The sequence below is a fragment of the Garra rufa genome, chromosome 2, assembly GCF_049309525.1.
Source record: "Garra rufa chromosome 2, GarRuf1.0, whole genome shotgun sequence".
NCBI classification, from domain to species: Eukaryota; Metazoa; Chordata; class Actinopteri; order Cypriniformes; family Cyprinidae; genus Garra; species Garra rufa.
In genome coordinates, this window is record NC_133362.1 from 40,034,901 (window position 1) to 40,051,051 (window position 16,151).

Below are 16,151 nucleotides of genomic sequence, written 5' to 3' on the forward strand. Positions count from 1 at the left end.
ATATATATATATATATACAGTCAAGCCCGAAATTATTCATATCCCTGGCAAATTCTGACTTAAAGTTACTTTTATTCAACCAGCAAGTTTTTTTTTTTTATAAATTAGAAATGACACAGACGTCTCCCAGAAGATAATAAGACAATGTACAAGAGGCATCATTGTGGAAAAAAAATATTTCTCATCTTTTATTTACATTTGAACAAAAAGGTGACATGTTCAAAATTATTCATACCCTTCTCAATAATCAATAAAAAAGCCTTTATTGTCTATTACAGAACGCGTCACACGACTTTTATTTTGACCTGACAATAATATACTATTATTAGCCTAATGTTGACACTTTAAAACGACAATGTTTTCTAGATAAGTAATATCTCTGTGGTTATAAACGAGTTAATATGAAAACAACGGAAGAATATAAGACGTGTTTTCCTGCAAGATTGAACAAATGCTGAAGTTTTGATCTGCGCTTTTGTTTGCGTCTAGCGGAAGTGGCGTCAGACACTTCGTCGGCACGTCACGTTACGTAAAATTTTTACCCCAGCGCTGTACAGCTGGCAAAACAATTCGCACAAACCATTTTAATGATCAAATACAATGAGCACCAGAATTAAACTATAGATAGTAACATCGTGACAAACTAGCCGCTAACCTTTGTTATTATATTCTTGTATCTGTTTGTGCAAAACAATGTCGGCATCACAAGGAAGCACAAACACGAATACGGAACCATGGGGTAGTTTTGATGACAACATTATCCAGGTAATTCACCTTAACTCATCATTATTAGAATAACATAACTTATGAAATACAAGCGTTTTTTGTTAATCAAGCTTAGTCTGACCTCAAACGCTTGAAATGTCGTTGTGCTGGTACAATGTATATTTCGTTGTATCTTGATACATACCACAGTGTATGTGTTCCTATTCATGCACAATTTGGATATTACTCTAGATTACATTAAAAATATATATTAAGCTATTGACTTAAAACCGTGATATAACTGTTGTGGTAAACAGTTTGTTTATATAATATTCTATATCTCAGAAACATGCTATTAGACTGACATATGTGCAAATAACCAGTATTACCATTGTACAATGTTAAAAAATAAATAAACTTTATTGCAGTTTAACATCCACGATGTATCATAGTCTTTAGTAAACTGTGCACACAATACAAATGTTCTATATTCTACACTACTGGTCAAAAATTTTTAAATTTTAAATTTTTTTTTTTTTTTTTTTTTTTAAGAAGTCTCTTCTGTTCACCAATCCTGCATTTATTTGATCCAAAGTAGAGCAAGAACAGTCAAATTTTGAAATATTTTTACTATTTAAAATAACTGTTTTCGATTTGAATATTTTTTAAAATGTAATTTATTCCTGTGATTTCAAAGCTAAATATTTAGCGCCATTACTCCATCCAATCCTTCATGAATTGTTTTAATATTCTGATTTGCTGCTTAAAAAGCATTTATTATTGTTATTTTGTTAAAAACAGCTGAGTAGAATTTTTTCAGGTTTCTTTAATAGAATAGAAATAGAACATTATAAATGTCTTAATCATCACTTGTGATCAATTCAAGGCATCCTTGCTAAATAAAAGTGTCAATTTCTATCATTTCTTTCCCAAAAAAAATAAATAAATAAACAATAATACTAATTCCAAGGTAGTGTATAATGTTACAAAAGCTTTTTATTTCAGATAAATGCTGACCTTTGGATCTTCCTGTTCATCAAAGAATCCTGAAAAAACAATGTACTCTACTCTACTACACTTTTAAATATTGATGATAATAATCATAAAAAATTAGTCTTGAACAGCAAATCAGCATATTAGAATGATTTCTAAAGGATCATGTGACACTGAAGACTGGAGTAATGATGCTGGAATTTAGCTTTGACCACAGGAAAAAATTACATTTTTTAAATATTTTTAAATAGATTAAAAAATTTTCAATATTACTGTTTTAGCTGCATTTTAGATCAAATAAATGCAGGCTTAATGAGCAGAAGAGACTTCTTTAAAAGCATTAAAAATCGTACTGTTCACAGACGTTTGACTGGTAGTGTACATCATCGCGTTCCCAAACGTATTATAAATGTGCAATTGGCATCATGAGTTTTTACTAAATCAAAATGAGACTTTATAACACTGTTCATTCTTTTATGTGACTGACCCCAGGGCAGTGGTTCGGCAGTCATAGACATGGAGAACATGGATGACACCTCTGGCTCCAGCTTTGAGGATATGGGGGAGATGCATCAGCGTATGAAGGAGGAGGAGGAGGTGACAGAAGAGGCAGCAGCTACGGAGGAGGACAACGGAGAATATGGAGACTTCCTGGGGATGAAAGGCATAAAGGGACAGTTGGGCAGACAGGTTGCCGATGAGGTGAGCTAGAGGGAGGGCTAAGAAATTGTTTGACATATGATTCTCATTTCCATACAGCAAGTGTATAAATAGTTAAAATAGTTCTGTTCAGCTTTGTGTAGGTAAGAGTACTAATATATCTTGTATGCACACAGGTATGGCAGGCAGGAAAGCGACAGGCATCAAAAGCATTTAATCTGTATGCCAATATTGACATTCTCCGGCCGTACTTCGATGTGGAGCCTAATCAAGTTAGAAACAGGTAAGATGCATGTCTAACAGCGGTTTAGCAGTGTCTGCTGTGGCATCATCACTGGTTAACCAACTGCTTGATCCACAGGTTGGTTGAATCCTTGATCCCAGTCCGAATGATCAACTTTCCACAGGTAAGACACTTTATTATTTCAGTTGTAAGCAATAAACAATAGAAATCAAGTTTAACTGTATTGGTAAGAGCAGGGGATCCTTGAGTGAGAGAGATGAGTGTTATTATTCCTATAAAGCCTACTGTATCTTATCTGAAACACTAATTTCTAAGGCCTCTAAAAGATCAATATGATCATAAATTATTTTTGCTGAAAAACCTGTTGTACAGTTGAAGTCAAAAGTTTACATACACCTTGCACCTTACATTATTTTACCAAAATAAGAGGGATCATACAAAATGCATGTTATTTTTTATTTAGCACTGATCCGAATAAGTGGTTGTTCAACAAATAGCTGTTCATGAGTCCTGAACAGTTAAACTCGCCACTGTTCTTTAGAAAAATCCTTCATGTCTCACAAATTCTTTGGTTTTTCAGCATTTTGTTTATTTGAACCTTTTCCAACAATGACTGTATGATTTTGAGATCTATCTTTTCACACTGAGGACAACTGAGGGACTCATATGCAACTATTACAGAAGGTTCAAACGCTCACTGATGCTTCAGAAGAAAAAACATGCATTAAGAGCCAGGGGTGAAAACTTTTGAACAAAATGAAGATGTGTACATTTTTCTTATTTTGCCTAAATGTCATATTTTTTAAATTTAGTACTGCTTTCCAGAAGCTGCAGAAGATACTTGCATGTTTCCCAGAAGACAAAATAATTTAAATTTACCCTGATCCTCAAATTAAAAGTTCAATGCATCATGTTTCCTTCTGGAGCATCAGTGAGTATTTGAATCTTCTGTAATGGGTGCATATGAGTCCTTTAGTTGTCCTCAGTGTGAAAAGCTGGATCTCAAAATCATACAGTCATTCAGGTAACAACACAGCATTAAGAATCAAGGGTATGTAAACTTTTGAACCAGGTAATTTTTATAAATTCAACTATTATTTTCTCTTGTGGACTATATGTAAATGTCAGTAAAAGTCAGGACTAAATAAAAAATAACATTCATTTTATATGATCCCTCTTATTTTGGTCAAATAATTAACATTTTGCAGATTCTGCAAGGTGTATGTAAACTTTTGACTTCAACTGTACATAATCTGACACATTTCTTCTGCTACCTGACTGAGAGTTCATACTTTGATCGTATTATTATGATTTCCTAATTTACTTATATGTTGCTTATCTTGATGTGTTTTCCTCATTGTCACACAACCCATTTTATTTAGTTTTGAGCTTTTTAAAAAGCCAAAAGTGGGACAAATCTTTGTTACTCAGTCCACTGGACATCGCAGACTTATAACAGCAGGTGTTATGAGATATGTTTCTTCATTAGTGTTTTATTTTTAACTTTTAAACCCAGAAAGTTGCTGGAGAGCTGTATGGACCAATGATGCTAGTGTTCACAATGGTTGCTATCCTGCTCCATGGAATGAAAACATCAGGAACCGTCATTGTAAGCAGCTTTACACACATTTGTCTATGTCAGTGAGAAATGTCATCCAAGATTTCACATTGTGAACAATTTGTTGAAACAGAGAGAGGGTACGCTCATGGGAACTGCCATTGGAACCTGTTTTGGATACTGGATGGGAGTGTCCTCCTTCATCTATTTCCTTGCTTACCTGTGCAACGCTCAGATTACCATGCTGCAGATGTTGTCTTTGCTAGTAAGTACCTCACATGACCCATGAAGAGAGTATATGTGACCCTGGACCACAAAACCTGTCATAAGGGTACATTTTTAGAAATAGATTAATAATAAAATAAACTTTACATTGATGTATGGTTTGTTAGGATAGGGCAATATTTGGCTGAGATACAACTATTTGGAAATCTGAAATCTGAGGGTACAAAAAAAATCAAAATATTGAGAAAATCGCCTTTAAAGTTGTCCAAATGAATGCATATTACTAATCAAAAATTACGTTTTGATAAGTTAACAGTAGGAAAGTTACAAAATATCTTCATGGAACAAGATCTTTACTAAATATTCTAATGATTTTTGGCATAAAAGAAAAATCAATCATTTTGACTCATGCAATGTATTTTTGGCTATTGCTACAAATATACTCGTGCTACTCAAGACTTGTGGTTTTGTGGCCCAGGGTCACACATGATATGCCCCCATCATGCTAGGGCTGTTTAGGAGTGTCTCATATTATCTTTGTTTTCAGGGTTATGGTCTCTTTGGCCACTGTGTGGTCCTTCTCATCACTTACAATGTCCACTTCCACTCGCTCTTCTACATTCTCTGGCTGGTGATTGGAGGACTCTCTACTCTACGCATGGTAATGAAAAAAGATTGTGCAAGTATCACTATATAATCACCATATCTTGCTTTACTTTCATTGCTTTGTTATCTTTCAGGTGGCTGTACTGATTTCCCGTACTGTTGGTCAGACTCCTCGCCTCATCTTGTGTGGAACCCTTGCTGCTCTTCACATGCTCTTTCTGCTCTACCTGCACTTTGCTTACCATAAGATGGTTGAAGGTAAGACATGAGTCTGAGAGCAAATTAAATTCAAAATTCTTCCATTCTTGGTTTCTTTTCACATCAGCAGCCAATGAGCTTGCTGCTCAGCATTTAAATACTTGGCTAGTGCTTGCTATAGCAGTTCAAGCATGCTTCAGAAACCCTCCGCCTTCCCCAGCTCCACCCATGTAGATCTGCTGCAGGGTGATTTTATTTATGTTATATGTGGGGGTTATTTCATATGTTGTATGTGCAGCAGCAGTATTTCCTACATGCTTACAGCAGCATGTCTGTGGATGTTTTAGCAGTAGCAAGTCTCGTTATTTGCTCTGCCGCAGCAGCATAGCAGATCTATTTCGCCAAGACCAAACATTTTAACATTGCCATGTATATTACCATGTTAAACTCTCAGAGAGTTGTCATGAAAGCACATTGTCACATTTTAATACCATGAAAAACAAAACCGTTAAAATCTAGTAAAAATAATCAAAAATAACATTTCCACACATTTCAGGGTTTAATGAACAAAAGGAAACATTTATTTGTGTTTATGCATTATTATTAATTCATATGCACTAATATAACAATACATACACTACCAGTCAAAAGTCTTTGAACAGTACTTTTTTTTAAGGTCTCTTCCGCTCACTGAGCCTGCATTTATTTGATCCAAAGTACAGCAAAAACATACAATTTTTGAAATATTTTTACTATTTAAAATAATTTTTACTAAATAAAAAAATTATATTCCTGTGATTTCAAAGCATGATCCTTCAAAAATCATTCTAAAATTCTGATTTGCTTCTCAAAAAACATTTATTGTCATGTTAAGAACAGCATTTATCTGAAATAGAAATCTTTTGTAAGATTATAGATGTCTTTATCATCACTTTTGATCAATTTAAAGCATCCTTCCTAAATAAAATTGTTCATTTCTATAATTTCTTTCCCCAAAAATGCTTGTTACAAAAGCTTTTTATTTCAGATAAATGCTGATCATTGGGTCTTTCTATTCATCAAAGAATCCTGAAAAAAAATGTACTCAGCTGTTTTAAATTAATATTAATAAACATTTTCTTGAACAGCAAACCAGCATATTAGTATGATTTCTGAGGGATCATGTGGCACTGAATACTGGAGTAATATTGCTGAAAATTTTGCTTTGGTCACAGGAATAAATGACATTTTAAAATATATTCAAATAAAACAAATATTTTAAATAGTAAAAATATTTCATATTCCTATATTTCATATTCAATATTCTGTACTGTTTTTATTACTGTAATTTGGATCAATTAAATGCAGACTTGGTAAGCAGAAGATAATTTTTTAAAAAACATTAAAAATCTTTCTGTTCAAAATTTTTCGACTGGTAGTGTCGTAATATACAGCAATATTTCCTTACACATATTTTTATACAAAACATTTTATAAAACATTTAAATACATGCCTGCAGAGACATCCATGAGCATTTTAAATGACACAAACAAATGTATTAGTAGTAATGACTCACAAAATGAAGAATTATAAAACTAGTTTAATGACATGGCCTGTAGGAAATGTCCAAATAAAAGTTGCATTAAAATAATTGCAATTTTACTACTTTATATGTGCAGCATCTTTGCAATATATAATAAATTTACAATATATTACTATTGTGGCAAATGCATTTTAATTTAAAATAATTTAACGGAAAATAAAAAAGCATTGTTAAAATACTTCACTGGAGCACTGAATTGCTTACTAAAGGTCTATAAATGTAAAAAAAAAAAAAAAAAATTGAAACAAGTTAACAAGTGTGCCTTCCCTTTAGTGCAACAATGTAATGAAAGAGATGGTGCACGAGAATGTCTTCAAGGCATTATTGTGACCTTTAGTAATTGAAATTCCCTCTTAAATCTAATTTTAGAGATGGTTGAGCACCTACTCTGTTTTTGGTCCTTTTTTATTTTTAGCCCACCAAAATGAGGCCAGTTTGAAAACTTTCATTTTGTCTGAAACATGTAGTTCTTACCTGTGGGTGAGCAGTACCTTGCTTATATCTGTATTACTCGACATATTTGTTGCCTTCTCATATACAGTATCTCACCCCTCACATTTCAGCAACCATTTTAGAATAGAGACAATACTGTAGAAATTAAACTTGGATATATTTTAGAGTAGTCAGTGTGCAGCTTGTATAGCAGTATAGATTTACTGTCCTCTGAAAATAACTCAACATACAGCCATTATTGTCAAAAGCTGGCAACAAAACTGAGTACACCCTAAGTGATAGCAGTATGTTGTTTAACCATGCAAAGCCACATGTCCTATTCATCATGTTTATGTTTTTGTCTGCTTGACAGGACCATACAAATTTGTGTATCTTGTATTAGAGCAGTTAAAATTAGTTGCTTTAAGTACAATTCTCTCATACTGACCACTGGATGTTCAACATGGCATCTAATGGCAAAGAACTCTCTGAGGATTTGAGAATTAGAATTGTTGCTCTCCACAAAAATGGCCAAGGCTATTAGAGGTTCAGTATCACCCTGAAACTGAGTTACACTACAGTGGTTAGGGTCATACAAAGGTTTTCCAAGATGGGTTCCATTCGAAACAGGCCTTGCAAGTGTCGATCAACAAAGCTGAGCACTCGTTCTGTGCGTCAGGTGCAGAACCTGGCTTCAATAAACGGCTTTAAAAGTCGCAGAAGTGGAAGGTCAGCTTGTCAGTGCTCAGACCGTACGCCGCACACTGTAACAAGTCAGTTTGCATAGGCGTCGCCCCAGAAGGAAGCCTCATCTGAAGCTGGCTCACAAGAAATCCCACAAACAGTTTGCTGAAGACAACCTTTCTAAATGCATGAATTACTGGAACCATGTCCTGTGGTCTGATGAGACTATAAGATAAACTTGTTTGGCTCAGATAGTGTCCAGCATGTGTGGTGATCCCCTGGTGAGGAGAACCAAGAAAATTGTGTCTTGCCTACAGTCAAGCATGGTGGTGGTAGCAGCATGGTCTGGGGCTGCATGAGTGCTGCTGGTACTGGGGAGCTGCGGTTCATTGAGGGAAACATGGATTCCATTGTTGTTTCGCTAGATAAGACCCTTTATCCTCGGCTGGGATCGTTTAGAGCCCATTTGAAGCTGCATTTAAACTGCATTTTGGAAGTTTAAACTCTGGGGCACCATAGATATCCACTATATGGAGAGAAATCCTGAAATGTTTTTTCTCAAAAAACATTATTTCTTTACAACTGAAGAAATATAGAGATGAACATCTTGGATGACAAGGGGGAGAGTACGTTATGTGTACATTTTTGTTCTGGAAGTGAACTACTCTTTAAATGTTAGCACCAAGTTCCCCTAAAAAATTTTAAAAAGTCATTTTAAGTCAATAAATTTGACACCAAAAAGCCTAAGATATTGGGCTTCTGTACTTACAATCAAGATTTTGCAGTGTTACAGGCTTTGTCATTGTCATGTTTTTTCTGTTTGCAGGTATTCTGGATACCTTGGAAGGACCCAACATCCCACCCATCCAGAGAGTGGCCCGAGATGTTCCCGTTGTTGCAAACGTTGTTGTAAATGCCACCATCAAGTCAATAGCTGCAATTGTACAGTCACAGTGATTATATATCTGTCTTCTGGTTTGGTCACACAGTCCAGTGAGGCTGTTGTACATATGTAGGATCAGGGTGACACAAAATCATGGGGCAGTCTCTGTTGAGCACCTTAGGCCTGAGCTCAGTTTGTATCTCATATGTTGTTCCTGACGCTGTCAAACCTAAAAGGATGCTCATAGGTCAAAACGGCTTCATGTAATTTTGGCTCATATTTTTATGAGGCAACACTTTTGACACATTATCCCATTTACTTTACACTTGTCTTAATCATTTTTCCTAAGGGTTTCAGTGCATATGACCTGCTAATATTAAAATGGTTTATTCAGAATATTTATGGACACCTTATGGAGGCTGATACTAATAATTGTTCTTCAAAAACCCTGTTGACATGGATGTTTGCACTCTGTGTGAGTGCACTGATTGGACTGATTGTCCTCACAAACTGTCTCAGTTACTGAGTGACATCACACAACACTTCTGTTTTTAAATCTTGTTGTTGCATAATTATTCTTTTTTTTTTAGATATTTTCACAGTTGCCAAGGAAGTCTAGAGAAATCTATCTTGGTCAGAAGGTAAAGTGCTTATAAATATAGAAATGCAATGAAATTTTATTTTGAAGATGAGAAAGATTGTAATGGTGCATGCAATCTTTTTATCCTAATCCGTATTTAACCAGCCATTGTGGTGCAGTCTGATTCCTGCTATTTAAAGCTATGGTTGGGGGTGAGGGTTTCCTGCTCTCTCATTATGTTGTCTTTTACATGTGAGCTTCTTATTTAAAGGGTTCTTGTAAAGAGAAAATAAAGAAACGCTGTTGTCCTTATTCGTGATTAGAGGTATCATGCTGGGATATGTTAATACTTGGAATTTAGACTCACATTAAAGTGATTAAATAATACGCACAGTATTTTGTATTTATGCTGCATTTAACAAGCTGATGCTCTGAAGAGTAGCTTGCTAAACCTGAACATGGATTTTTATGAACAACCATAGAATGGTCTGAAAAAGAGAAAATATCCAGTGAGTGGCAGTTCTTTGGTCAAAAATGCCTTGTTGATGCCAGAGGTCAGAGGAGAACTGCCAGACTGATTCGAGGGGGTAGAAAAGCAACTTAGTTTTTCTCAATCGATTAGACACATTTCTCCAAAGTTTGAGAGAAACAGTGAGCTAAACAGTTTGTAATTGTTCTAAACAGCTTGTACGTTTTCATTCGTTTCATACAAATTACAAATCATGCAAATAATTTTCTCAAAACAATGTGCACAAAGCTCTCAAATGTTTTCACAATAGTTAATTCAATCAACCAATACTTAAACATTTCAGAAAAAGGTTTTACACAAACTACAAATATTTATGTACCATTTGTCCAAACACAACAAACAAAATTCTGTCATTTGTCATTCTATTAAATGAACACTGTATATTTTTGATTGACCCTAAAATTATAACTATTCGGTTAATTATAAACACAGCACAGGAAATGTTTTCTTAATCGTTTACACGTTTATCACAATTCCTTTAGAGTAATAATAAAAGGGAAAGAGCAAGAACAAATAAGTCTAAGGTGGTTGAGTGAAAGGAGTAAAGAAGAGTGTAACTGAGCAGAGAGGAAGGTGTGAGAAAAGAGATGAGTAGAGAGGAGGGCACTGATATAGTGGAAAGAGGGAAAACTGTAAGATGACATTGACAGAGGAAGTGGACAACAGGGTGGAAGGAGAGGTAGGTGGTGCAGATGAATTTCCATTGAAATCCGAGAATAAAAAAAAAATCCAGAAAAACACATTTCAAAAAAGTTATAAATTGATTTGCATTTTAATGAGTGAAATAAGTATTTGACCCCTTTACAAAACATGACTTGGTGGCAAAACCCTTGTTGGCAATCACAGAGGTCAGACATTTCTTATAGTTGGCCACCAGGTTCGCACACATCTCAGGAGGGATTTTGTCCCACTCCTCTTTGCAGATCCTCAACAATTCATTAAAGGAACACTCCACTTTTTTTGGAAATAGGCTCATTCTCCAACTCCCCCCGAGTTAATAAGTTGATTTTTACCGTTTTGAAATCCATTCAGCCGTTCTCCTGTTCTGGCGATATCACTTTTAGCATAGCTTAGCATAGATCATTGAATCCTATTAGACCAGTAGCATCACGTTCAAAAATGACCAACGAGTTTTGATATTTGTCCTATTTAAAACTTGACTCTTCTGTAGTTATATCGTGTACTAAGACCGGTGGAAATGCAAAGCTTCAATTTTCTAGGCTGATAAGATTAGGAACTACACTCCCATTCCGGCGTAATAGTCAAGGATGTTTGCTGCCGTAATATGGCCGAAGCAGGAGCAGTAATACCACGCAGCACATGTGCAAATGCTAAACTAGCTGGGAACTCATTTTTGATAATACTCCGCCTGCTTCGGCCATATTACGGCAGCAAACTTCCTTGACTATTACGTCGGAATGGGAGTGTAGTTCCTAATCTTATCTGCCTAGAAACTCGCAGCTTTGCATTTCCACTGGTCTTAGTACACGATATAACTACAGAAGAGTCAAGTTTTAAATACAACAAATATGGAAACTCGTTGGACATTTTTGAACGCGATGCTATTGGTCTAATAGGATTCAGTGATCTATGCTAAGCTATGCTAAAAGTGATATCGCCAGAACAGGAGAACGGCTGAATGGATTTCAAAACGGTAAAACTCAACTTATTAACTCGGGGGGAGTTGGAGAATGAGCCTATTTCCAAAAAAAGTGGAGTGTTCCTTTAAGGTTTTGAGGCTGACTTTTGGCAACTCGAATCTTCAGCTCCCTCCACAGATTTTCTATGGAATTAAGGGCTGGAGACTGGCTAGGCCACTCCAGGACCTTAATGTGCTTCTTCTTGAGCCACTTCCTTGTTGCCTTGGCCGTGTGTTTTGGGTAAAACCCATCCACGTCCCATTTTCAATGCCCTGGCTGAGGGAAGGAGGTTCTCACCCAAGATTTGACGGTACAGCATAATGTTACTACGTCCATGTTTGACGGTCGGGATGGTGTTCTTGGGGTCATAGGCAGCATTCCTCCTCTAAACACGGCGAGTTGAGTTGATGCCAAAGAGCTTGATTTTAGTCTCATCTGACCACAACACTTTCACCCAGTTCTCCTCTGAATCATTCAGATGTTCATTGGCAAACTTCAGACGGGCCTGTACATGTGCTTTCTTGAGCAGGAGGACCTTGCAGGCGCTGCAGGATTTCAGTTCTTTACCGCGTAGTGTGTTACCAATTGTTTTCTCGGTGACTATGGTCCCAGCTGTCTTGAGATCCTCCCGTGTAGTTCTGTGCTGATTCCTCACCGTTCTCATGATCATTGAAACTCCACGAGGTGAGATCTTGCATGGAGCCCCAGACTGAAAGAGACTGACAGTTATTTTGTGTTTCTTCCATTTGCGAATAATCGCACCAACTGTTGTCACCTTCTCACCAAGCTGCTTGTCGATGGTCTTGTAGCCCATTCCAGCCTTGTGTAGGTCTACAATCTTGTCCCTGACATCCTTGGACAGCTCTTTGGTCTTGGCCATGGTGGAGAGTTTGGAATCTGATTGATTAATTGCTTCTGTGGACAGGTGTCTTTTATACAGATAACAAGCTGAGATTAGGAGCACTCCCATTAATCTTGCTGATTGATAAGGGATCAAATACTTATTTCACTCATTAAAATGAAAATCAATTTATAACATGTGTAAAATGCGTTTTCTGGACTTGTTGTTGTTATTCTGTCTGTCACTGTTAAAATAAACCTACCATTAAAATGACAGACTGTTTGTTTGCAGTTCTTGCTGCTAAAGGTGGCACAAAGAGTTTAAAGGGGCAATTAGTTTTATTCTCATGGGTGATAGCAGATGTTGGATAACAATTTGTATTTAATTTAGATTTACACAATATATATTTAAAACAAAACTCCCTGTTGAAGAATTGCAATAAATATGTCTTGTCATTAGCATATATGTGCATCTACAGCTGAATGTGCTTTATAATCAATAGAGAACACACCTATAGATTTGATGTTAAAAATTACTTTTAATAAATGCATTAGTAGAAAAAATTGCAGTGATTAATTTTGCAGTAAAATTTAAGTGTTTGGATGGCTGTGCAAGTTGTTTTGAGAACAAGTACATTGCATTGGAAAAAGTGTTAAATCAATTGAGAAAAAGTGTAAATAACCTAATAGTAAGAATAAAATAACTCTTAAAATAACTCAAAAAACCACTTGTTACAACCAGTGTTGGGCAAGTTACTTTAAAAACGTAATTAGTTATAGTTAGTTACTTCTCACAAATAGTAACTGAGTTACATCATTATAAAAGTAACTAATTACCAGGGAAAGTAACTATTGTGTTACCTTTTTTAAAAATGTTCAAATATGTGACCCTGGAGCACAAAACCAGTCTTAAGTCACTGGGGTATATTTGTAGCAATAGCCAAAAATATGGGTCAAAATTATTTATTTTTCTTTTATGCCAAAAATCATTAGGAAATTAAGTAAAGATCATGTTCCATGAAGATTTTTTGTAAAATTCATACTATAAATATATCAAAATGTAATTTTTGATTAGTAATATGCATTGTTAAGAACTTCATTTGGATAACTTTAAAGGTGATTTTCTCAGTATTTAGATTTTTTTTGCACCATCAGATTCCAGATTTTCAAATAGTTGTATCTCGGCCAAATATTGTCCTATCCTAACAAACCATACATCAATAGAAAGCTTATTTATTGAGCTTTCATATGATGCATACATCTCAGTTTTGTCAAATTTAACCTTATGACTGGTTTTGTGGTCCAGGGTCACATATGTCAAATAACTATTTTAATGTTGCTGTGGGACAATGTGAAAGACACCTTCCAACAGGGTAAGTACGTTATCTGTAATTTTTTGCTCTGGAAGTGAACTACTCTTTTAAGATTGCAAGATGGTGGGTTGCTTTAAAGTGACTGAAACCCTGTGCCAGAAGGTTGTCCAGACAAGGGCCAAAAGAAGTTGGTCAATCCAAATCTGTGATTTCCTGAAAATTGCCGCATGAAAAGAGAGGATAATGCAGTGTCACATGGTCATGACTAACCAGCTCTTTCCTAAAAATGTGTGCAGAATGCAATGATCTGATTAGCGAGTGTCTAACCTGAATCCAACTAAATGGCCGACATTAGAGCAGATGTTACAACATGAATTAATTAGAAATGATCTAGATTGGAGAGGTGCAGCAGATTCGCTTAATCAGTGATTTCAGGTGTGAGGTATATAGTGTAACAGGCAAAGAAGGAAACATTTATGCTGTCATAAATATTCAGTTCTAGATTTTTTTGTAGTGTGTAGAGTTTATTTTAATGTTTATTTTAAGAAAATAGACTAGGATGTAATAGACTGTCAATGTGAATAATTTTCTTCAGGCCATTTGTGAACTATCTATAATGCTAAAAAGCATTATCCTGACATAAGCCCGCCAAAACAGAAATCAGAGCCTATCCACATCCTCAGCTCCATATAAAACCCAGCATCAAAATGAGAAACGGCAAGACGTTTCTTTTTTTTTTTTTTTATAAAATACACTAGGGACCAGCTATCATCAAGGGTTCTAGGCATCACAACCACATTTGCTTTGTTTTAAAAGAAAGAAAAAAGACAAAAAATATAAGTGGGACTTTGAGGAAAATAAATAAATAAATACAATAACATGACCGCTTTAAAAAAAAAATGCTTTCAAAGAAGTCCCAAAGAGAAACTTTTGAAGTGAAATGGCACTATTACTGTGCTTCCCGAAATAAAAGTGTTTCAAATTTGCATCTAAAAGATGGCAAAGTAGGTTAAACTACTAAACTACTTTAAGTGCTCTGTAGAGCCAGTCTAAAATTATCTACAACATAACCCTGTTATGAGACAAAAGCCTGTGCCCATGAAAAAAAGCCATGTTACTAAAATAAGAGGGATCATACAAAATGCATGTTATTGTTTATTTAATACTGACCTGAATTAGATATTTGCATAAAATATGTTTACATATAGTCCACAAGAGAAAATAATAGTTGGATTAGTTGGATTTGTTCAAGATAGTTGTTCATGAGTCCCTTGTTTGTCCTGAACAGTTAAACTGCCTGCTGTTCTTCAGAAAAGTCCTTCAGGTCCCACAAATTCTTTGGTTCTTCAGCATTTTTGTGTATTTGAACCCTTTCCATCAATGACTGTATGATTTTGAGATCCATCTTTTCACACTGAGGACAACTGAGGGACTCGTATGCAACTATTACAGAAGGTTCAAATGATCTCTGATGCTTCAGAAGGAAAAATCATGCATTAAGAGCCAGGGATGAAAACTTTTGAACAGAATTAAGATGTGTACATTTTTCTTATTTTGCCTAAATATCGTATTATTTTCATTTAGTACTGCCCTCCAGAGGCTACAGAAGATGGTTACATGTTTCCCGGAAGACAAAATAAGTTAAATTTACCCTACTCTTCAAATTAAAAAAACGTTTGACCTCAACTGTAGATAGGTAGTTAGACAGATAGATAAAAGGGTCAGTCTCTATTCTCATTTCTTTTCTTGTATTATTAGAAATATTCAGGTCAGTCTTGAAACTTGAAGGAAAAGTGCTGCAGCAAAATGTTCTAAGACAGTACTAGTGTGCAGGATGAAAAAACGATTGAAAACACTTTCTTTTTGTCCTTAGATGGTGTTCTGGTTGACTGCAATGATCAGGGTAAGTTAAGGTGAGTCCATACACTGGGCTGCATTAGGAATTAATTGTGTTTGCTTCATTCAGGGCTCACGTTTCTCTGCTCTCACTGAGGCTGTCACAAAGATAGGGCCATGCAACCAGACACGCTCTGGGTACAATTGGTTATACTATCCACCTTCACATCCTCAGACTGTTGCTGAAGGGAAAACAAGTGATCTCCATGTGGATCCATTCAATATATTATTCACAAGACCCACCTGTGCCACAGAGCTGCAACCGGATGAATATTATTTGTGCATATGAACAATGGCTAACAACAAAGTTTTGATATATTTTGTAGTAGCTGTTGGGTAACAAGTAAACACAGTAACACTAACACACATTCAGACTTGGATTTTAGAGATTAGGCAGATTTTAACCATATAAAGCCTACTATATGTTATTTGATACACAAAGTTGTAAGAACTTTAAATTATCTGATTTTTAAGAAGTATATGAACACTTGAAGACTGAAGCAACTTCATTATCTATACATCATTTGTGAAACATTCATTCTAAAATATAAGTATCAAATATAGTTGAGGTCAAAAGTTTAAA

At 35.4% G+C, this 16,151-nt stretch overlaps 1 protein-coding gene across 1 annotated transcript; it reads left to right on the forward strand.

Moving 5' to 3' along the window:
• Window positions 1–519: 519 nt before the first annotated feature.
• yipf3 (Yip1 domain family, member 3) lies at window positions 520–9,737 on the forward strand. The gene is made up of 9 exons (XM_073835193.1): window positions 520–765; window positions 2,191–2,400; window positions 2,535–2,641; window positions 2,720–2,765; window positions 4,119–4,211; window positions 4,294–4,425; window positions 4,933–5,046; window positions 5,126–5,249; window positions 8,714–9,737. The coding sequence occupies exons 1-9, from the start codon at window positions 694–696 to the stop codon at window positions 8,842–8,844; spliced, it is 1,029 nt and encodes a 342-aa protein (XP_073691294.1). The 5' UTR covers window positions 520–693; the 3' UTR covers window positions 8,845–9,737.
• Window positions 9,738–16,151: the final 6,414 nt, after the last annotated feature.